This window comes from Puma concolor, chromosome E3 (assembly GCF_028749965.1).
Source record: "Puma concolor isolate L17-30 chromosome E3, mPumCon1.1.hap2, whole genome shotgun sequence".
In the NCBI taxonomy this organism is placed as follows: Eukaryota; Metazoa; Chordata; class Mammalia; order Carnivora; family Felidae; genus Puma; species Puma concolor.
Window position 1 is genome coordinate 29,591,457 of NC_141682.1, and position 21,805 is coordinate 29,613,261.

Below are 21,805 nucleotides of genomic sequence, written 5' to 3' on the forward strand. Positions count from 1 at the left end.
GCCAAAGGAACAGAAGTGGGAAGGCAGGAGTCCTGTGTAAAGAAGAGAGAACAGATCCGACAGGCTGAGGCCATCGCTAACACAGGATGATGCTGATGACACTGGTAGGGCAAATGACAGCAAGCTTTGAATCCTGTGCCGGAGAGTTTAGATGTTGTTAGCAGAAACAAACAGAGTAAAAGGCGTTCCGGGCTCTTGCACAAACTACTGTGATGAAATCAGATGCTGACAAAGACCAGTTAGGTAGCTGTAGACAAACCAGCCCCAGAGTGACAGGAGATGAGGCTGGGAAGGCCACCAGCAGGATTCTGATATATTTGACCCTTTCAAAGTGCAAAGCCCAGACGACGAGAGGGCTAACTCTAGTGAAATGGACGATCAAAAATCCACCTAATTTCTTCTCCTGTGGTGGTATTTTGCTACTTTGCTACAGGAACATGGAAATGACTACTGGATTTTGCAATTAGTGAGATTTAACCTCTACTTCTGCAGGGTAAGATCACTGTTTTAGATAAGTGCAGAGGAATGAGATTCAACAAGTTCAGGTCACTTTTCCCAGAGAGGTCAAAAGCAAACTACTACTAGTCTACAGAAAATGGAAGCCCGGCGTCCCCCAGCAGGCTTCAATCAAGTAGAAGTAAACGTTATCCCCAGACTGAAAAATAATTTCGACAACCCTCATTTAGAAACTGGATAGCTTACCAACAGACTCATTATCAACTTCTAATTTGCAGTTAAGTTGGTTTTGTATACTGAAGGAGTAATGATTTGAATGCTTTCAAAATTATCAGTTGGAACTATTCTGAATTAATCTTGGCACATCTGTTAACACTTACAACTTGATGACATAGATCCATTAAATAAATGGCTTTAAATCTGACTCAACAAGGTTAATTTAAATAGTTGTCGCTTCAAACTACAAAATAATTTTCATGTAATAGTGATGAAATGATTTTTTAAAAATCATAATAGAGCAAATCTATATGGCGCTAACACGATTAAGCATGTATTCCACACCAGGCAGTTTGAAATAAAAATATTAATTTAATCTTCCTAATAACCTTGGGAGGTGGGCTCCACCACCACCGTCACTTATAAATGAGAAAACTAAGGCCCAAAGGCATTAAGTAACTTGTCTGGGACCAAACCCAGTAAGTGGGAGAACAAGGACCCAAACCCAGGTTTTCAGGCTCCAGAGCCAGCCCCAGCTGTTAAATGAAGGCCTACTACGTGCCAGGCACTGCTGGAGGGACTGTAGAGACCTTAACTCATCTCCTCAGTGCTGGAGGAGAGAAGTCAGATGACTTGTTTCACAGACAAAGGGTTTGAACTTGCCTGAAGAGTCCAAACCAGGATTTAAACCCAGGACTCCCTATACCTGAAGCTCCTCCAGCCCCAGTAACAGCACCCCCTCTCCATGAGGCAGGATGACACGGGCACAACTCACTTTCCACCAGGCTGGGTCACGGTGGACTGGATCTTCGCTTCGGTCCCCGTGTTTCTCAGAGACACCTGAACTCCTGCAGGGCCCAGGGGCTGCCCTTTGCTGAGAACCTGGCGAGGAGAAGGAGGTCAGGACTGAAGCCAGGTGCAAAGCTCTCTCCACTTAGGAGAACTGCCCGGCCCATTCATGTCCCCCCTCATGGAGCTTATATCCTTCCTGGGGTCAAGACTCCTTTACAAAGATTAGACAGATCACGGAGACCCTTCCCAAGGAGAGCTGAGGGGCTGAGAGAGGGAGTAGTAACAGGGAAATAATACTTTGTTTCACTGACTCTAAGACACCATCAGCCAAAGAGACACCATTATTCTACAATCTCTACAGAGAAAGAAAACAATATCCATGATCCTCCTCCCCAGCAAGAAATTCACACATGAAACCAGGACCCCCCCGCCTCATCCAAGGGTGAGCGCCTCACTCTCGGTGTAAAGGTAAAGGAGAAATGAACCCGCCGGGAAGAAAAGGACAGCAAAGAAATCTGCACGTGTCAACCCTGGTGCCGGATGGAGGGAGAAAAAAAAAACTCCCCTGAGAATCTGAGCTCGAAGCTGCCATTCGCACAGGTTAGCACTCTAAATTCACACGACCAGGGGGGCCCAGAAAACTCTCAGAGAATCCAGTTTACTGAGACAGCCCCTGGCGAGGGGCCAAAGCAAACGCAAATCCTGTCTGGAAGAGGCCAGCTTGGGTTTCCCTCAGTGAGGACAAGATGCCACCCGGTCGGGGGCCTCCGTTCTTCCTGTCCTCACCCCTAGGAAAGGCCAGCCCTAGCAGTTATTCGCCAGCAGCCTTTACAGGGGAATGGCCTGGCATTCCCTCGCAAGCGCCCTTGTGGAAGAATGATAGGGAACCTAGATCTGACCCTGAAAAACACCCACTACCTTGTACATGAAATTCCACCATCCTGAAGCTTACCTATGGGTCCCGTGTGGGCTTACTCGCCCCATTTAAAGAAGGTTAAGAGAAGACGCAGTATATAATACAGAGCAACCATTAAAAAGAACAATCTTCCAGAGCCAAACCTTTCCATTCACAGAGAACCCCGTGAACACAAAGTTGATGTCCCCGCCCTTTGTGCAGATGTCGCTGACGCCGTCCACGTAGAGCTCCACGTTTGTTGGCTCTGAGAAGTGAAGGTGGGAGGGGAGGGAACAAACAGGATACGAGACACAAGAGCAAGTTTAGTGCTGAGGTAAGGTGAATGTGCCCGGGCAAAACACCTCTTACCAGTTAACTTTCATTTATTTTTGAGCACTTACTACGCGCGCAGGGTTAAAACTCCAAAGGTACCAGGAGGTATGAGGAAGGTCTCCCCCCGACCTCTTCCCCGGACACCCAGGTTCCCACCCCAGGGTGAAACAGTGTGTGCAGGATGATGCTTTGATGACAGTCTTTCGGCTGAGCCGTATGTCAGAGCCTCAGTGACAATTCAGGACGCACCAAATCGTTTCAGTTCCTGGATGCTTACCACGGACCAGACACGGAGCTAAGTGCGCGTGTTCCTCACAACTACGTGAGCAGGGGGGTAAAAACGCCTCCAACTGATTATTCAACTGACACAAGGAAAGGTTAAAGGACCCCCCTCCCCAAAGTCACAGAGCTTGTGAGTGACAGAGCCCCAATTCAACCTGCAAAAGCCTGCCTCCAAACTGTCCCCTGACCAAGTGCGTGAGTGCAGCCACCGCAAAACGGGACGGGGAGCTCCAATGCCCATGGGAACCAAGCAGGGAGACAGGCCGCATGGGCCTATGCTGAATGGAAAAGGGGAAGCCACCACTCACTTTGTACCAAATGCCAACTTTCTCACAAAAAACCGGAAACCTGGATTTTTATGTGCTATCTCCAGAATTTTCAGTATTAGCAACTAATTGATTTTGTCTAAAAAAACTGAAGAGGTCATCATAACAAGGGTTCAAGCTTTTAAATTTTTTTTTTTCAACGTTTATTTATTTTTGGGACAAAGAGAGACAGAGCATGAACAGGGGAGGGGCAGAGAGAGAGGGAGACACAGAATCAGAAACAGGCTCCAGGCTCTGAGCCATCAGCCCAGAGCCCGACGCGGGGCTCGAACTCACGGACTGCGAGATCGTGACCTGGCTGAAGTCAGACGCTTAACCGACTGCACCACCCAGGCGCCCCTAGGGTTCAAGCTTTTAAAAGGTTAGGAAGAGGGGCGCCTGGGTGGCTCAGTCGGTAAGTGTCCAACTTCAGCTCAGGTCATGATCTTGCGGTCTGTGAGTTCAAGCCCTGCGTCGGGCTCTGTGCTGACGGCATGGGGCCTGCTTGGGATTCTGTCTCCCTCTCTCTCTGCCCCTCCCCCGCACATGTTCTCTCTTTCAAAATAAATAAATAAACTTAAAAAAAAGTAAAAGGTTAGGAAGAATGTGGAATGATAAGTAGAGAAAAAAATGGGAAAATCAGGAGAATTTTGGGTAAAGAATTACACACACGCACACACACACAGAAGATGCCAGTAAAAAATGCATAAAAGACTTAAACAGACACCTCACAAAAGAGGCTGTCAACATGGCCAATAAACACATATAAAAAGCATTTATCTCATTGACCGTGGAGCAAACATGAAATACCACCACATTACCACCAGCATGGCTAAAATAAATAAGAGTGACCATACCAAGTGCTGGGGAGACGACGGGGCACCTGGAACCCTTGCTCACTGCTGGTAGAGCAGAATTTGCCAAACCTGCTTGGATATTTGACAAGATCTACTACAGCTGCACATGTAAACGCACTGTCACCCAGCAAGTTCCCTTCTGGGGTATACCCAACAGAAATGCAAACATGCTAAAACATGTACCAAAAGATATGAACAAGGACGTTCGCAGGAACACTATACTTTAGTGGCCAAAGTCAGCAGCCCATATGTCTGTCCACAGAAGGGGGTGAATCACCTTCTATTCACACGGTAATCAAATGAGTGAACAAAAGCTACAGGTAATACAGATGAACTTCTTTACCAACGTCAAGAGGAAGAAACCAGTTGGCAGGAGGGGAGGGGACTCAAACAAAACACTCCCACAGGGTGCTGAATCTGTAGCCTCTGCTTTAGTCCTATGCTAGGTTTCCTCCATCTCCGGCTTTCTGGAAGGCACAGGTCAGGTCCCCCCCCAGCTATGAACTGGAAAAGAACTTTCCTCACAGAGCCACACTAGCTCTCGGCCATGTGAGCTGCACTTTACCCTTTGTGATGGCAGGGACTAAATTCTTCCTCCTCTAACTCAGGAGCAAGATGGCCTGAACCAACCAGCACCCCAGCCCCCCCCTTCCCAAGCTACAGAACAGGGATAAACACACATCCGCTCTTGGAAGCCACGACAAAGCAGAGCCCTCTCTTCTTATCTCAACCCCGTTCCGTTCCACATCTCCAGCTCTGATACAAGGCAGACACATCAGGAAAGTTTTGAGCTTCTGTCTCTATGTGTGCAGAATGCTTTTAAGTATTTATTCCCTACTAATTATGTGCCAGCCTTTCTCAGCATGTACACACACTAGCCCGTTAAATCTCCAAGACAGGCCATGAGGCAGCTACAACCCCTCCCCTGACCCCCTAGCGAGAAGACACCAACCCAGGGGGAAGTAACTGATCCAAGGTTGTCACAGAGCCAGTAAAGCCCAAGGATGCCAGATCTTGTGATCTTTTTTTTTTTTTAATGTTTTTATTTATTTTTGAGAGACCACAAGCGAGGAAGGGGCAGAGAGAAAGGGACAGAGGATCTGAAGCGGGCTCTGCGCTGACAGCCTGACAGCAGAGAGCCTGATACGGGGCCTGAACTCACAAACTGAGATCATGACCTGAGGTGAAGTCAGACGTTCAACCACCAAGGTGCCCCTCTTGTGATCTCTTAAGAGAAGTAGATCTGGATTTTCACGTGAAATCTCACGACGTTGAATATTTCAATCAAGTCACTAAAAATGCCCCAGGGGGCTAAGAAAGAAGCGATCCTAGGACAGGAAAAGAAGTCCCCACTCCTGACCTCTAGAAGTCATTCTGCTGCCACTTAATGAATGAAACTACAAAAGCAGAGCTTCCTGAAGCAGATTCAAGAAAGGACGCCTATTTTAAGAGAAATGACAGAAAACCTTAAGGTAGGTCCAAGATAAATCCAATTTACTCTAATGTAACAAGCAGGTGGGGGGCGCCTGGATGGCTCAGTCAGTTAAACTTCTGACTTTGGTTTAGGTCATGATCTCGTGGTTCACGGGTTCGAGCCTTGCTTCGGGCTCTGTGCTGACAGCTCGTAGCCTGGAGTCTGCTTCAGATTCTGTGTCTCCCTCTTTCTCTGCCCCTCCCCCGCTCATACTCTGTCTCTCAAAAGTATATAAAAAAGTGTATATATATAGTAGCAAACAGGAAAAAGCCCTGTTCCACACTAGAAATGTATCCTTAATATTTTAACAGTGTACGCACTCCAACAATTTAAATTAATATTCAGCACACAATCTAATCCTTTACAGAGTATGTCTGGCTATTCAGTTAACTTACCAAAACTCCACCCTAGGGGAGGCTCGATCTTCAGAATGAAATCTCCCTAAAAGAGGGGGAAGAAAAGGTAGAGGAATGAAAACCAATGACCTTTCAATTAGTTTAATTTACTTCAGGGCTACCATTTAATCTAGCATTTTCACACCTGCAATGAAATTCCAAGTATAGGGGCGCCTGGGTGGCTCAGGCAGTTAAGCGTCCAACTCTTGATCTCAGCTCAGGTCAGATCTCACGGTCCATGGGTTTGAGCCCCACATCAGGCTCTGTGCTTACAGCATGGAGCCTGCTCGGAATTCTCTCTCCCTCCCTCTGCCCCTACCCCACTTGTGCTCTCTCTCTCTCTCAAAATAAATAAATAAACTTAAAAAAAAAAAAAGAAAAAGAAATCCAAATATATATTGTGTCCTTCTAAGTCGCTGTGGGCTGTCTGGTTCCCTTCGGATGTGGTGGGCTGAAGCTGGCTGCCCAGAAGTCCCCATCCAACCAATCACGAGACACCACGTTAACGCCCATGGGAGAGTTCTAAAGGCGTTATGCTCAGCCACTCACTGTCTTCTGATGCCAAACATGCGACTAATGGAGTCTCCTATTAACCCTGCCTACGTCCAAGGTTGCCAGGGTCATTGTGTATCTTTAGGAACAAAAGTCATTTCTTAAAACGAGATGTTACTCACACACCTTGTTTTCTTGAGAATGATACGAATAGTTAAAAACAAAACAAACAAACAAAAAATGATTTTAAGACCAACCTATAGAAGTCACCCTTACATACTGTGGTGAAAGATGTAATTTCAAGAATAGTGTTGTGTTATAATATTTTAAATTGGGAAAAGCCTCTACGCCTATCAATAGAGACACGGTTACATAAATTGACAGTTTTGATTTGATTCTGATGTGCTATGCGGCCATTAAAAATAAATCAGTAGACCTGTACACGCTGATGTTGAAAGTGTACCAAGATGTTACCATAGGGGAAAAAAATCAAAAACTGCAGAATAATTCGTGTTGTTTAGTTCCATCCGATATAAAAAAACAAAGCCAAAGCTATGTGTACACACTGACTATTTTTTGCAACTTCCTGTGAACCTACGTTTCTAAATAAAACGTTGAAATGGGAAGGGTAATGAGGGTGGGGTGTAAGTAGGTGTGGATATGCGTCTATGCACACACGCACATATGTGGGCATCTTTAGAATTATAAAAATTTTTTTTTCTTAATGTTTATTTACTTTTGAGAGTGAGAGAGAGAGAGAGAGAGAGCACGGTGGGGAGAGGCAGAGAGAGAGGGAGACACAGAACTGGAAACAGGCTCCAGGCTCTGAGCTGTCAGCACAGAGCTTGATGTGATGCTCGAACCCACGAAGTCTAAGATCATGACCTGAGCCGAAGTCAGACACGTAACTGACTGAGCCACCCAGGCGCCCCTTTATAATTATAATACAGAGAAAGCTGTCTCTTGGGATACACATCAAAACTATTACCAGTGGTCATCACTACAGAGGGATGAGAAATCGGGGGGCAAATGGATAAATTTACTTCAAATACTTCTAAAGACCTTATTTTGTTGTTTCCCACAAAGCTCACAAATTCGAGTATCACTTGCACAGTTTTTTTTAAACAATATTTTAAGCTGCTTGCAAATAAAGAGTTCTATTAAATCAGGGTTTCTGGATGTCGGCACTGCTGACGTTTGGTCTGTCCTGTGCAGCAGGTTCAGCTTCATTTCTGGCCTCTGCTCACTAGATAAAGACGCCCTCCCCCAACACCAGACAGGTGTCACAACCAAAAATGTCTCTAGACATCGGCAGATGTCCCTGCAGACACTGAGAACCACTGTTCGGTTTGTACTCAATCAACCCACTTTATAAATTGTCTCCCTCAAAATTTGGCCAGGACTGTAGATTCCACTTATAATTTACAAAAGAGACAAGCATTTGCTCATGTGCCAAATAAAGCCTGCTCTGGTTAGGGCGGTCCTGGAGGCCACACCACTTCCGATCATAAACGACTACAGTAGTCTCTCTTACCTTATCGTACAAGGGGATCATAAAGTAACCATTATTAGGGGCACAGTCTGTCTGGTATTTCAAAGTCCCGTGCTTGGTATACAACTTTATCTGGAAGGCAAGGAAAGAAGAAAAGTCATAATATCGCCTTTGAGAATTAGCTACATACATTACACCACAATGCATTTGGCCAATATGCATTTGCTGAGGACCTACTATGTGCTGTGATGAACACCAGGCACTAAGGTCAGAGACAAATAAGACAAAGTATCCACGAAATAGTGTAATTAGATATTTTTTAGGTTAGAAACCCTCTAAAGACTACCCTGCAAAGTCATATTTTTCAATATTTTTCAGTGTATTTTTAGCGGCTGTCTCTATGGATATAAAACAAATTTTCCAATGTGCTATTAATAAGGTGCTTATTAAAATGCAATCCCCAAGCCCCACTTCTGTTTCTAAACTAGAAGGTCTTGGGTGGGGGGACAGGGATCTACATTCATCTCAAATGATTCCCAATATTTGCGAGTTAACACTCATCTAGGAATTTTTAATTTCCTCTTTTATTTTCATTCTTAGGCAAAAATAAATCAAAAGGCACTTAATGTATGTCTTTCCAAGGGATCTCTAAAGTTCTTGTATCCTGGGCATTTCCAAATACAATCTCTTAACCTTTTAAGACACTCAAGCAACATCTGGGTTTTCCACATGCTGTGTGATAGTCATTTAACCTCCTGAGGTCCAGTTTCTTCATAAATACGAAAAGAGCCACTCCCCTTCTTGGTGATTATACAGACTCACATCAATGCATATTAAGCACCTGGCAGACAGCATGGCTCAAAAAAAATAAAAAGGGGGGTTCTTATTATTTTACTATATTACTATGTGGTAGTACTAACTTCTCTCTGCCTTTACCTTTCTCTCGGAGCCCCAGGAAACTAAGTAGCACAAAGCCTTGCAAGGCAGCTTCTGAACTGGTCTGTGCCCACACACTGGGAGGCAACCCAAGAGGTGGCACGGGCACCCAGCAGAGCCCTAGAACCCTGCCACTGCCAGTGGGTTGACTCATTAAACACCTGACTTAGGATCAAAACTGGCAGAGAAGCGAGAGACAGAGGGGTCTTGAAGGTGATAATTATTTTCTTTAGTTAATACATGGTGCTGGATTCTGCTTCTGTCTCAACACCCTCCTACAAGAACAAAAGCTGGGATTTGGAACAAGGCCAGGGCGACCCAGTGGAGTGTGGAATCTATTTTCTACCCTCCCCAAACCCATCTCAGCAACCAGATTTGTAGAATATACTGGTTCATTCCTTCACCACAGCCCTTCAGCTGCCAGCAATGGACTGGCTCAAATGTGCTTTCAGTCAGCCTTTGGGGTCTTAATCCCCCCAAAGTCCCTTCTCTTTGCCAGCTAATAGCCTCTTCCTTTTTTCTCTCTCTCTCCAATCCCCTTCTGCCCCATCACAGTACCCTTCTAAGACAGAGGCCAGCCCTCCCTCAGGTCCCCTCCCATCTATCCTGACAAGTGACCTTACTTTTCACAAAAGCTTTCTGGGCCATAATGCCACTGTATTGATAATCATGTAACTGCCTGGGGCTTTACAACTTAATAAAAAAGACTTCAGCTCAAATCTCCAGCATTAATTTCTCTAACTACCCAGAAAGACATTCAGGGCAGCTGCCAACTCTCCATTTTTAAAGGAAAAGGAGTCCCGGGGTGGGGGGATATCGGGAAAGATTAAAAATACATATTCCCAGCCCCAGAGATGCCAACAGAGATCTACCCGGACAGGATCTTTGGGATGGGAATCAGTGCTCTCTAAAAGCATCCCTGGGGGGTTTCGAGGAGTGGATTAGAACTTTTGGGGGCTCTGAGACGTGGGGTACATACCTCTAGGTCCCCAACCCCACTCCGTAGCTGACCCCACGATAGGAACCCCCACCCCAGCGCGACGGGGAGGGCATGGGATGGTGGAGAGCCCGCGGGGGGCGGAGTCTTCAAGGAGGCAAGGACTCCTAGAACGTGGGGCAGGTGGCAACCGCCTGGCGTTTGAGGCGAGGCCACCGCAGCCCAGACAGGTTGAGTAACTGGCTCAGGGTCACACAGCGAGCTCCGGCCCCGGCCGCGGGGCGGGCGCTCACCTCGATGAGCGAGTAGTTGATCTCCACGTCCGACTTGACGAAGCCCCCGCAGCCCACCACGATGTCCTCGGAGGCGCGTGCCGGACCCACGCCACTCAGCAGCAGCACCACAGCGGCGGCCACCACCACTGGCCCCGGCGGCCCCAAACCCCCGCACCCCCGCATGGCCGGGTCTCTGCCGCCCGACCCTTCGCAGGCCTCCAGGTCCCGCCCCTAGCTCCGCGCGCTGCCCGCTGCTTCCTCCTCTGCCCGCCGCTGACAGCCCAGGCCCCGCCCCGGCGCTGCTGCGCGTGCGTGCTCCGGCGCCACGCCCCCTCGCCAGACAGGCTAACTACAGCGCATGCTCAGCAACAAAACTAGCCCATTAGTGCCCTACGGTGGCCTGGAGGACTCCGCGCACCGTCTGTCAGGTGCAGTTGCAAGGTCCCTGATTACAGTCACAAACTCCCAAGTTTAATTATGCTTTGGAATTCAATATCGCTGAAACTGGAACGACAAGAGACTGTTGATTTAAGTATCCAACTACTCCCCCGAATGTTTTTGGCACATGTATTTCACAGGTGATATATAATCTCAAAAACCCGTTTAGGAATTTGAGTCAGTGCATTTTTCCATTATAAATAATCAGTACTTTTTAAAAAAAGCAATACATAGGCCATTTAAGGTCAGCATTATGTTTTTAAAAAAAGGGTATTTGAAATTTATTTTAATCCCAGTTCTAATAACATTTGTGTAGAAACAAACTTGAGGGTTTTTCTCCCATAAGCAAGAGATGCAAACAGTTAATTTACTTTGAATTGTCTGTGATTTGAAGCATGGTTTGTCAGAAAACAAGTTCAAATCTCAGCACGTTGTGCTTTGCCCCAAGATTATACATATACTATGACAAAAACTGGATTTAACTGCAAGTTACCACATCAAAAGAGACAAAAATTGCTTTTCTGACCTGATATTGGAATTCTTCCATTTTGCCCTAAAAGAGAATCAAGCCCTTTATTTTGATAGTTTTTATATTTTATTTCTAAACAACCAGGTAAGAGAGAAAATTTCCCACTAGAATTTATCGTTGGGACCAAGACTTAAGCAATATACAACTATGAATCATAGGGAGTTTAGACCATGCAATGGTTAAAACCTTCATGGGTCCTATAATGGAATGATACATCCCCCAAGGATCTCAGTCATGAGCACATCTGATTTCAGTTTCTCACTCTGCACTCTCACTGGAAATACAGTGAAATTCTCAACTATTTGGTTATAGAGAGAATCTAGCTTAATATTTATTTCATTTATTGGGTATTTATAACTACAACTGAAACAGATGCCCTTTCCTCTCCCTAGCATGAGTCCCTGTTTTGTCTTAGCAAATCCGCATGGGGCTGAAAGCCACCAATTAGGAAATGCTGACCCATGGAAACTTCTCACCTTACAGAATGGGAAACTGAGGCTGAGAGGGGGAAAGGGACTAGTTTAGGGCTCTGCATTCAGCCCTGTACTGTTCAGAGGACTGGGTTCTGTTCTTGGCTCACCCAACTGATTTCCTCTGTGTTCTTCCTTACTTTCTGACCATTCCCCCAAAATTCCCACCATTCCCCACAAATTCATCTTCACATATACAATAAACACTAGGACTGTGGCAATGCCTATCAGAGGTGGGGTCACATGGGGTCACAGTAAGAGAGGCCTCCCCCTAATTTCCATCAGCCTCCACCAAGATCACCTCAAATAAACAGACATAATTTATAAATGTGAACAGCAGACCTGCCACACTCGGCTTCAAAACTGAGTTTGTTCTCTGTGTCCCTGCTCTTCCAGAAGACCCAGGCTGGAGGACAGCTGAAGGCATACTGACTTGGGCCCCAGGCCAGGGTTGGGAAACCCCAAAAGAAAGGGGAGCCCACACAGTGGAGGCCATGCGAGAAGTGGCATTCAAGAGCTGCAGAAAAGTGACAGGGCGATGTGGAAAATGCATAGAGTCTGACTCCTTCCTCCAAACTGAGTACCTGTGTTTGCCTGTCTGAAAAAGCTGTCTTTTCATTTCTATCTTGAAAAGAATACATGCTCGTGGCAGAAAGAAAGAAAACAGAAAAAGGAAAGGAAAAAGAAAAGAAAAATGAGGATTTCCATGATCACTGCTGGACTGCACATCCATTTTTAAAATCTATGCATACATGTTGCATAAAGGATTTCCCAAAAAGAGCTACTGTCTGGGAACACACCTTGCTTTAACACCCAGGAGAGGAAGGCAAAGATTTGACTTCCTTCTCCCCCTTTCCCCAACCTAAGAATATAGTTTTTTTTTTCATAAATATTATAGCCTATTTTGTATTATAATCTTGTTTTCATTTAGCATTTAGCAACTATCTTTCCATATTATATTTCTGAAATGGCACAGTGAACCACTGCTTAGTAACCTATGGATAACATAACATTACTAACACTAATAATCGCTAACTCGAGCGTTTACTGTGCTCTTGGCACTGTGCTAAACTCTTTATTAGTAATCTTAGTATCTTCCCACCACCCTACAGGCAGACAGTGTCCATCCCACCTGTTGCGGGACTGGAGGGTTTTAGCGGGATGCCACTGCACTTTCCGGGGCTCCAAGATCCCCTCCCCCAATGCCGGCTCGGGCCACCCAGAGTGCCCCCTCCAATCGCCTCGTCTCATCCCTTCCCGCCCCACCCTTGGCGCGCGGCGGGACCTTGCCCCGGGCCTGGCGATCCCGGAGCTGGAATCCCAGCCTAGCCTGTCAGTCTCCGCCCCTTCCAGGACCCGGAGCGCGGCAAAGGAGGCTGTCTCGGGACAGACGGACAGACCGCGGGCAGACAGACGGACAGGCACGGGAGGCGCGCGATGGCCGCGGCTGCAGAGCCCTGTGTGGGACAGGGAGTAAGTCCCCCCACCCCCACCCCGCCTCCTGCCCCACTCTCCTTTTCCGGGCTTGGTAGGTCTCTCCGGCAGCTTTCTCCAGGGGGTGATACCGGGGAGGGGAGAGACCACCAAATTCCCAGGCAAACAGCAGGCAAGTGCGGGCCCTTTAACCGAGCCTGCCCCTGGAGACCCCAGCACCACTAACGGGGCCTCCCGACCTCCCAGCTGCCTGCAGGCTTTGACCTCTATTTGCATAAAGCTTCAGGACCCCCACCTCTCTGGCCGGCTTCCTCTTTCATCCAGGCTCTTAGCGAAGGACTCTGGCAAAGAGGCTCATGGGATGGGAGCAAGGGTCGCAAACTCCCAGGATTTCAGGGGCCGGGCCGGTAAGGCAATAATAATAGCTGATATTAATTGAGGGCTTACTTTGTGCCCCACATCCTCCTATATGCTTTATTGGTACCAACCCATTTAATTCAATCCTTAGAGGTAGATTCTCTGAACACCACCCCTCTCCTTTGCAACAAAGGAAACTGAGGCACAGGGAAGTTGAAGTTCACAGAGCTGGCCAGTGGCAAAGTGGGGAGCAGTGAAGAAAGATAACCAGTGTGGGAGAGGGAGGGCTGTTAATATAGTAGGAAGAGAACTGAAGAGCCATGTTCTCTGAACTTCCCATTCAGACTTTTTGTAGCGTTAGAGAAGGCCAGCCAAGAGGCTGAGAGAAGAATCACAGACCCAGGGGCACCTGGGGGGCTCAGTCCATTAAGCATCTGGCTCTTGACTTGGGATCAGGTCATGATTTCATGGTTCATGGGTTCAAGCCCCGGGGCTCAGCTCTGACAGCATGGAGCCTGCTTGGGATTCTCTCTCTCTCCCTCTGTCTCTGCCCCTCCCCTACTCCTGTGCTTGTTCTCTCCCTCCCTCTCTCTCTCTCTCAATAAATAAACTTTAAAAAAAAGAATCACAGATCAAGACCCTCTGTAGAACAAGCTTTGGGGTCAAACAGGCTTCATGGGAATTAGCTCTGCCACTTTCTGTATGTGTGGGCCTGAAGAAGGCTGTTCCCCTCTCAGTGCCTCAGTTCCCTGGTCTGTGAAATGGGAACAGTAACACCTGCCTCTTAAAATATAAGGCTTAAACGACAGTCTGCACCCAGTATTCATCCTGGAACCCAGGTATCCCAGACTCCAGGACCCAGCCACCTTGGTTCAAATCCCAGCACCACCACTTTCCACCTGGGTGACTATCACCCAGGTTATGTCACCTTTCTGGGCCTCAGCTTCCTCATATGCAAAATCGGTAGCATAATTGCCTGTACTTCTTAGGGCTGATATTAGCATTAAAGGAGTTGAGACTTATAAGGTACTCCAGAGAGTGCTGGGCCCATTTTCATGTCAATGTTAGGAGTCCAGATGGTTGCCTTGCCCCCTAATCAGGTGAATCTGGGACTCCTGCATTGTATGATCACAAGGGTCGCCCCGGTGTTCCCTCAGGTCTGGAACTGGACAGAGCCTGAACCCATTGCTGCCCACCTATTGAACGTGTGCTTCCTGAAAACGGCAGGGATCTGGGTACCCCCGATGTACCTCTGGGTCCTTGGCCCCATCTACCTCCTCTACATCCATCGCCACGGCAACAACTACCTCCGGATGTCCCCGCTCTTCAAGGCCAAAATGGTAACCGCTGCCTCTGGGAGGCTGTAACCAGACAATGGTTGGGAGGCGTGGGAAGCTGGCTGGAGCCTTGGCGGAGACCCCAAAGTGGACACTCCTCCTTTCAAGGAGCACCCAGGGTGGGGACGAGACGGGGACCTCTTAGTCAAACAGAGCAATACTCCAGAGAGGCTACAGAGGTAAACTCTGTGGAACCAGATTCCCCCAAACAGATATGGTGACAATGAAAATCCACGCATCTGCAAACACACACATCTGGATGTTCAGATGTTCCTGGCCAGTTTGTGACTACCATACCTTGGAATTACTCACAGGGTGTGAGGTATACTCCTAAGGTACACGAGGTGATTTTAGGGTCACACTTGGGTGAACTTTTAAAAATTTTTTGAACAGTTACGCGTTGATTTTTATGTTTTCCCACTGGCAGTTCTAAACACCGGTTCTTAAAATCGTTCTGTATTTATTTTAGTGTGTTACAAAAACACGGGCATTCCAAGTGTGAGCCTTTCTGCTCATCCATCCCGTTCTCCAAACTTCTACAAGAATGTCCTTCCCAGGCATTAAGGAATCTGCCCCTGAAATCATTGTTGCACTATATACTAACTAACTTGGATTAAATTTAAAAAAAAAAAAAAAAAAAAGAACGTCCTTCCCATACCACCTCGTTAATTTTTGTCCTATTGTCGAACTCTTCCTTAAAGGGCCAGACAGTATATATTTGAGGCTTTGAAGGTCCATGTGGATTCCATGTCACCTACTCTGCCATTGCAGCAGGAAAGCAGCCACAAACAACAGTCAATAAATAAGCATGACTGTGTCTCGATAGCATTTTCTCGAAAGTCACTGAAATTTAAACTTCATGTAATTTTCACACATCACGACATATTATACTTTTTTGAGTTTTGTTCAATGATTGAAAAATGTCAAAAACCATCCTTAGCTCACAGGGGATACAAAAATAGGCAGCGGGTCAAACCCAGGCCGCCAGTAGTACTTGGAGCCCCGCTTTGGACTGTGAGGTGCTTGTAATAGTTGCTGCTCTGCGCCCAGAGGCCTCGTCTTCTCTCCCACCTGTGTCCACCTTCTGCTTTCCTGCTTTCTCTCATTCAGAAGAGAGATCCCCGCATCTTAGAGAAAGGTCTGGAGACATACCAGTCCTGACAGAGCTTCTCCTTGATTTTATAGCAGGGGTCACGGGTGTCTGGGTGGCTCAGTCGGTTAAGCATCCAGTTTCGGCTCAGGTCATGATCTCACTGTTGGTGAGTTCAAGTCCCGCGTCAGGCCGTGTGCTGACAGCTCAGAGCCTGAAGCCTGGTTCAGATTCTGTGTCTCCCTCTCTCTTTGCCTGTCACTCACTCGTGCTCTCTCTGTCAAAAATAAATAAACATTAAAAACTTTTTAAAAATAGTAGAGGTCAAAGGGACTTGAAGAGAGTGTAACTTTTTCATATCCTGCGTGAATGTTGTCCCCTGCGTGAATGTTGTTTCAGGCCGCTTTTTTATTTATTTATTTATTTATTTATTTATAACTGTTTGTTTATTTTCGAGAGACACAGAGTGTGAGTGGGGAGTGGGGGGAGGGGCAGAGAGAGGGAGACACACACACACACACACACACACACACACACACACACACACACACACAGAATCCAAAGCAGCCTCCAGGCTCCAAGCTGTCAGCACAGAGCCCAATGTAGGGCTCGAACTCATGAACCATGAGATCGTGACCTGAGCTGAAGTCGGACAGTTAACCGTCTGAGCCACCCAGGAGCCCCTTTTTTTAAACATTTTTTTGATGTTTATTTATTTGAGAGAGAGACAGACAGACAGCGCATGAGCGGGGGAGGGGCAGAGAGAGAGAAAGACACAGAATTTGAAGCAGGCTCCAGGCTCTGAGCTGTCAGAGCCCGACGCAGGGCTTGAACTCACGAACCATGAGAACATGACCTGAGCTGAAGTTGGACACTTAACCTACTGAGCCACCCAGGTGCCCCCATGGCCCTTCTTCATACCTAAAGCACCTCGCCTGCGTACTCTTGGTGCACCCTGCCCCACCCTCGCATTCTGGAAAATACTGGGTTGGCCTGGGTCCCTGGGGCATATTATTTATAGGACACTTCCAGGTCAAGGTGAATCTGTAGGTAAGGCTCCCCTTCCTGCTTCTTATTCGGCATCTCTCACACCGGCACTGCTAAATTATGATGTTGGGACCTTAGCAGTGCCTCATCCAGAGCCACTGCCCAGTGGGCGTGGGGTCCCTGTCTGGTTTGTCCCCCACCCTTCTTTTTGCCCGCCGGCCTTATCTAGCCAAGCCTGTTTCCCAGGTGCTTGGGCTTGCCCTCATCATCCTGTGCACGTCCAGCGTGTCTGTGGCTCTCTGGAGAATCCAGCGGGGAACACCCCAGGCCCCAGAATTCCTCATTCATCCTACTGTGTGGCTCACCACGACGGTAAGGACAACCCAGGCTTGCTGGGCTTGCTCCTGGCTGAGAGGCTTCTCTTGCCCTGGTGGAGGGTGTGGGGCAGAGCACAGCTCCCTTCCGCCCTCCCTGCCCCTGCCCACCTTAAGGGGCCTGTCCTGACTCTCCTGTCCAGAGCTTCGCCATGTTCCTGGTCCACACGGAGAGGAAGAAAGGGGTCCGGGCATCGGGGCTGCTGTTTGGATACTGGCTGCTCTGCTTTCTCTTGCCAGCGACCAATGCTGCCCAGCTGGCCTCGCAAGGGGTAAGTGGAAGCCTGGGGAACCGATGTGGCAGTTTCAGGCCGTGGGTTGCCCTGCCTCCGTCCTTCCTCCTCCCCTTTCCACACATGACTTACTGTCTACACAGGAACACACACCACGGTTGCTTAAACTCCAGCGACACACAGGCACACTCACTCACACAGGTGTATGCGTCATCCCATATGTTTTTATGGACACTCATTCCCAGGGTCTTACACACTTAGCTCACACACTTCACTTGCCCAGCAGACGCACCCCTTTGTGCCCCACCTTTCATGCATCACACAACTACCGTCTGAAGCACACCCACCCCTGCCGCCACCCAGTGTGTCTGCGCCTTCAAGCTCCCACACGATTCAGGCACATGCATCGCCCATTCCCACACTGCACACCCATGCACACGTCCTCCCTCGCACCACTGGCCACAGGTGCAGTGTTGGTTCACGCCGTCAGGAGCTTCCCCGATGAAATTTGAAAGTGGCCCCATAGGGGCGCGTGGGTGGCTCGGTCGGTTAAGTGTCTGACTTCAGGTCAGGTCGTGATCTTGCGGTTTGTGGGTTCGAGCCCCGCGTCGGGCTCTGTGCTGACAGCTCGGAGCCGGGAGCCTGATTTGGATTCTGTGTCTCCCTCTCTCTCTGCCCCTCCCTCACTTGTACTCTCTCAAAAATAATAAACAATCTCTCTCAATAAATAATAAAAATTTAAAAAAAATTAGGTCTAATTTGTATTAGGTCTAATACCTGATACTCCAGATGGTAGCTGGCAGAGTTAATAAGCAAGGCGGGGGCGCCTGGGTGGCGCAGTCGGTTAAGCATCCGACTTCAGCCAGGTCACGATCTCACGGTCTGTGAGTTCGAGCCCCGCGTCAGGCTCTGGGCTGGATGGCTCAGAGCCTGGAGCCTGTTTCCGATTCTGTGTCTCCCTCTCTCTCTGCCCCTCCCCCGTTCATGCTCTGTCTCTCTCTGTCCCAAAAATAAATAAACATTAAAAAAAAAATTAAAATAATAAGCAAGGGGACTTACAAGGCTTGTCCCAGGCACCACAGGACGAGTAGATGTCCGCACCTGCCACCAGAATCTTCAAAGTATATAGAGGCTTATGTCCAGACAGTCTCCACAACATGTTACTGTCTCAAGTTTGTGTTCTTGAAAAGGCTCCAAGTGCGAGACACGAGTGAGTGGAATGACCTCCCAAAACATACCTGCGCACACAATCTTTCTGTATGAGTGTGCACATCTCCCCTCGTTCTCACCTACCCTCACCCATGCTCCCCTCTGGACATAATACGCATTGTTGCATATCCATCCGTATTTCTTTTTCATTTTATGTAGAGAGAGTGAGCACTGTGCTTTCAGCTCACTCTCAAGACCATGAGATCAGGACCTGAGCCAAAATCAAGAGTCAGATGCTCAACCCACTGAGCTACCCAGGCTTCCCTTCCCCCCACCCACCTCCCTATATTTCGGTTTCCCATCCTGGCCAATAGCAGTTCCGTGTTAAGGGACACATCGGATCTGTTTACCTGCAAAGAGAGAAATAGCCCAGACCTCGGTTCCTCAACCTCAGCATTCTTGACATCATTCTCTTTGGGGCCGGGGGGAGCCGTTCTCACCTTATCGGATGTTAAACAGCATCCCCGGCCTCCACCCGCTAGATGCCAAGTGCACACCTTCCCTTGATGGTAAAACCCAGAGTGTCTGCCCTTGGGGACAAATTTGCCCCAGTTGAAAAGTGCTTGCGTAGTTTGGATGCTCACCCCAGATCTGGAGACCCCCTGCAATGGGCTGTAGATCGTTTCTCCAGCCAAATGGTTGCTCCAGTCCTGCTCCCAAAAGGAAAAGGCAGAGACATACCATTCTGTCCTTAAGGACAGATTTTCACAAAGTAATCTTCGTAACCGATGGGAAAATTGCACAGGCCATCCCCTGATGTGTGCAAAGCTAGGTTCCCCCAGCGGCCAGATGCAGCACAGAAATAATAATATTGTGGCCACGCATTAATATTGTGACCCCAGCCACATGCCAGGCCCTGCAAAAGCCACTTTATGTCATGTCTTCATTGGATTCTTACAAGAATGTGCTATGGCAGATTCTCACAGTCCCGTTTTAAAGATGGGGAAACCAAGGCTAAGAGAAATGAGCGGCCTCCTCAAGGTCACACGGCCGAGGAGCGCAGAGCCCAAGTCCATCTCCCCCGAATTCAGAACAAATGTCCCGATAGAAACAGTGGTAAAAATGGCATTAGAGGGGCGCCTGGGTGGCTCAGTCGGTTAAGTGGCCGACTTCGGCTCAGGTCATGATCTCGCGGTCCGTGAGATCGAGCCCTGCGTCGGGCTCTGTGCTGACAGCTCGGAGCCTGGAGCCTGCTTCCAATTCTGTGTCTCCCTCTCTCTCTCTGCCTCTCCCCCGTTCATGCTCTGTCTCTCTCTGTCTCAAAAATAAATAAACGTTAAAAAATTTTTAAAAAATGGCATTATAGAGAAGGTGAGCCACGATGTAGCTGGGATATCAAATTGTCTAATACCTCAGAAAACAAAAGTAAGAACAAAAGAGTAGAAATCCCGTAGAGGAACTGCCATTTGAAACGAGGGCTCTTGTTTTAAGCCACAAAGACTCAACTCACACTAGCTTAAGGGGGGAAAAAAGTCTGGAGGAATTCATTAGCTCCTACATGGGGGCTCTCCTGGGCACGGTTGGTCTAAGTGTTCAGATGACGCCATCAGATAGATCTCCATCTCCTTCTGTCTTTTGGTTCTAGCCTGTTATTTATTCAACAGTGGGGTGGCAAGAAGAACCAACAATCGCACTAGACCTAGGCTCCACCCCTGCAGCAACCCCAGTGAAAGATCTCGGGATGGTTCCAGCTCTCACTGGCCCAGTGTGGGTCGTATGTCCATTCCTGACCCCATCACAGTAGCCAGGGGACTGGAACGTACTCACTGGTCAGACCTCAGTCCCCTGCCCACCACCTGAAATGGAGTCACTTCTGCATAAACCACATACCTGAGCATGGGAAAAGAAATTAAGGGAGTCTGACAGAGGGGCAGCAGATACGAAAGCCATCACGGTGTGGCAGCAAAAGTTCTTGATTTGGATCAGATCATCTGGGTGCCCTTGAGCAAGGTGCTATTGCTTCTGTGAACTTGGTTTCTGCATGAGTAAAATAAAGCAGCTAAACTCCAGCTGGGGTCAGAGTGGGGAGGGACTTGATGAGACAGTGCCCAAAAACACTCCCGCATAGGCACAGGGTGGAGTAAATGCTCACTAAATCCAAAATCCAGTTCCCTTCTTTTTTATTTAAGTTTATCTATTTATTTTGAGAGAGAGAGAGCATGTGCACACATGCATGCAACCGGGGGAGGGGCAGAGAGAGGAGAGAGAGAAAATCCCAAGCATGCTCTGCACCGTGAGCCTGAGCCCGACGCAAGCCCCATGGGAGGCTGGATCTCACAACGGTGAGATCATGACCTGAGCTGAAACTGAGAGTCCAATGCTTAATCGACTGAGCCACCCAGGTGCCCCAAACCAGTTTCCCTCTAAAACCAGAAAACACTGGCCATGAGGAAGCAGAATGGGATATTGGGGTGGGGGCTGGAGTAGAGAAGGGCTTTCCTCCGTGGCACAAGGAGAAAGGAAAAGTATCCCCCCTGCTCACATTCCAGGGGCTGTGGTCAACTGTCACCTGCCTAAGGGGAGACACATGCCGCCCCATTTCACGCAGAGTATGGGGGTCGGGTGTTCCTAAATCGGGTCACCAGGCATGCCGGGGGCACTGGCTTTCAAACCCTGTGGCTCTGGCTCCCTGCCTGGGCACTGCTCATAGCTTCAGAAACCTGCTCAGCCGTGAGCATTCCTCCCCTTAGAGACACCCTGCCCAGCCTCTGCTCCCCACAGGCCTCTGGCTGCAGACTTCACCATGCCACACTCGATGGGACTTGTGCTTTCTCGCCCACAGGGCTTCCAGAGTGACCCCTACTACCACCTGTCGACCTACCTGTGCTTGTCTCTGGTGCTGGCACAGTTTGTGCTGTCCTGCCTCGTCGATCAACCCCCCTTCTTCCCTAAAGACCCCCAACAGTCTGTAAGTTGCCGTGTCTCCAACCCAGCACCTCCCTTGTCCCTGTTTCATTTCGGGTCTCAGTTTCCCCGTGGGACAGAAGGGAGCTAAACTAGGACACGAGCCTTTCATAATTTTTTACCCATTCTTTCATTCAGCAAAATGTGTATTGTATATCTGTGCCCTAGGCTGGCCAACTTTTTCTGATCAGAGCAAGACAGAAAGTATTTTAGGCTTTGTGGGCCATATGGTCTCTGCAGCATCGATTCAACTCTGTTGCTGCTGCACAGATAGTATGTCAAAGGAGCATGGCTGTATTCCAGCAA

General features: G+C 48.2%; 2 protein-coding genes across 4 annotated transcripts in view; one reads left to right on the forward strand and one right to left on the reverse strand.

Annotated features, from left to right (window-relative positions):
- Window positions 1-10,420, reverse strand: part of LOC112853362 (BOS complex subunit NOMO1) — a 57,010-nt gene extending 46,590 nt beyond the window's left edge. The window contains exons 1-5 of one of the 2 annotated variants that reach the window (XM_086692993.1): window positions 10,156-10,420; window positions 8,032-8,121; window positions 6,006-6,051; window positions 2,524-2,624; window positions 1,448-1,554 (exon numbers count right to left, since the gene is read on the reverse strand). In XM_086692993.1, the coding sequence (XP_086549119.1) occupies window positions 1,448-1,554; window positions 2,524-2,624; window positions 6,006-6,051; window positions 8,032-8,121; window positions 10,156-10,320 (509 nt within the window). In that variant the 5' untranslated portion in view covers window positions 10,321-10,420. The remainder of the gene's footprint in view (window positions 1-1,447; window positions 1,555-2,523; window positions 2,625-6,005; window positions 6,052-8,031; window positions 8,122-10,155) is intronic. The other variant, XM_025916928.2, reaches the window with a different exon arrangement.
- A 2,448-nt stretch (window positions 10,421-12,868) lies between these two features.
- Window positions 12,869-21,805, forward strand: part of ABCC6 (ATP binding cassette subfamily C member 6) — a 52,479-nt gene continuing 43,542 nt past the window's right edge. Inside the window, exons 1-5 of one of the 2 annotated variants that reach the window (XM_086693003.1) lie at window positions 12,869-13,047; window positions 14,523-14,705; window positions 17,026-17,151; window positions 17,297-17,425; window positions 21,378-21,503. In XM_086693003.1, coding sequence (XP_086549129.1) covers window positions 13,012-13,047; window positions 14,523-14,705; window positions 17,026-17,151; window positions 17,297-17,425; window positions 21,378-21,503 — 600 coding nt within the window. In that variant the 5' untranslated portion in view covers window positions 12,869-13,011. The remainder of the gene's footprint in view (window positions 13,048-14,522; window positions 14,706-17,025; window positions 17,152-17,296; window positions 17,426-21,377; window positions 21,504-21,805) is intronic. The other variant, XM_086693002.1, reaches the window with a different exon arrangement.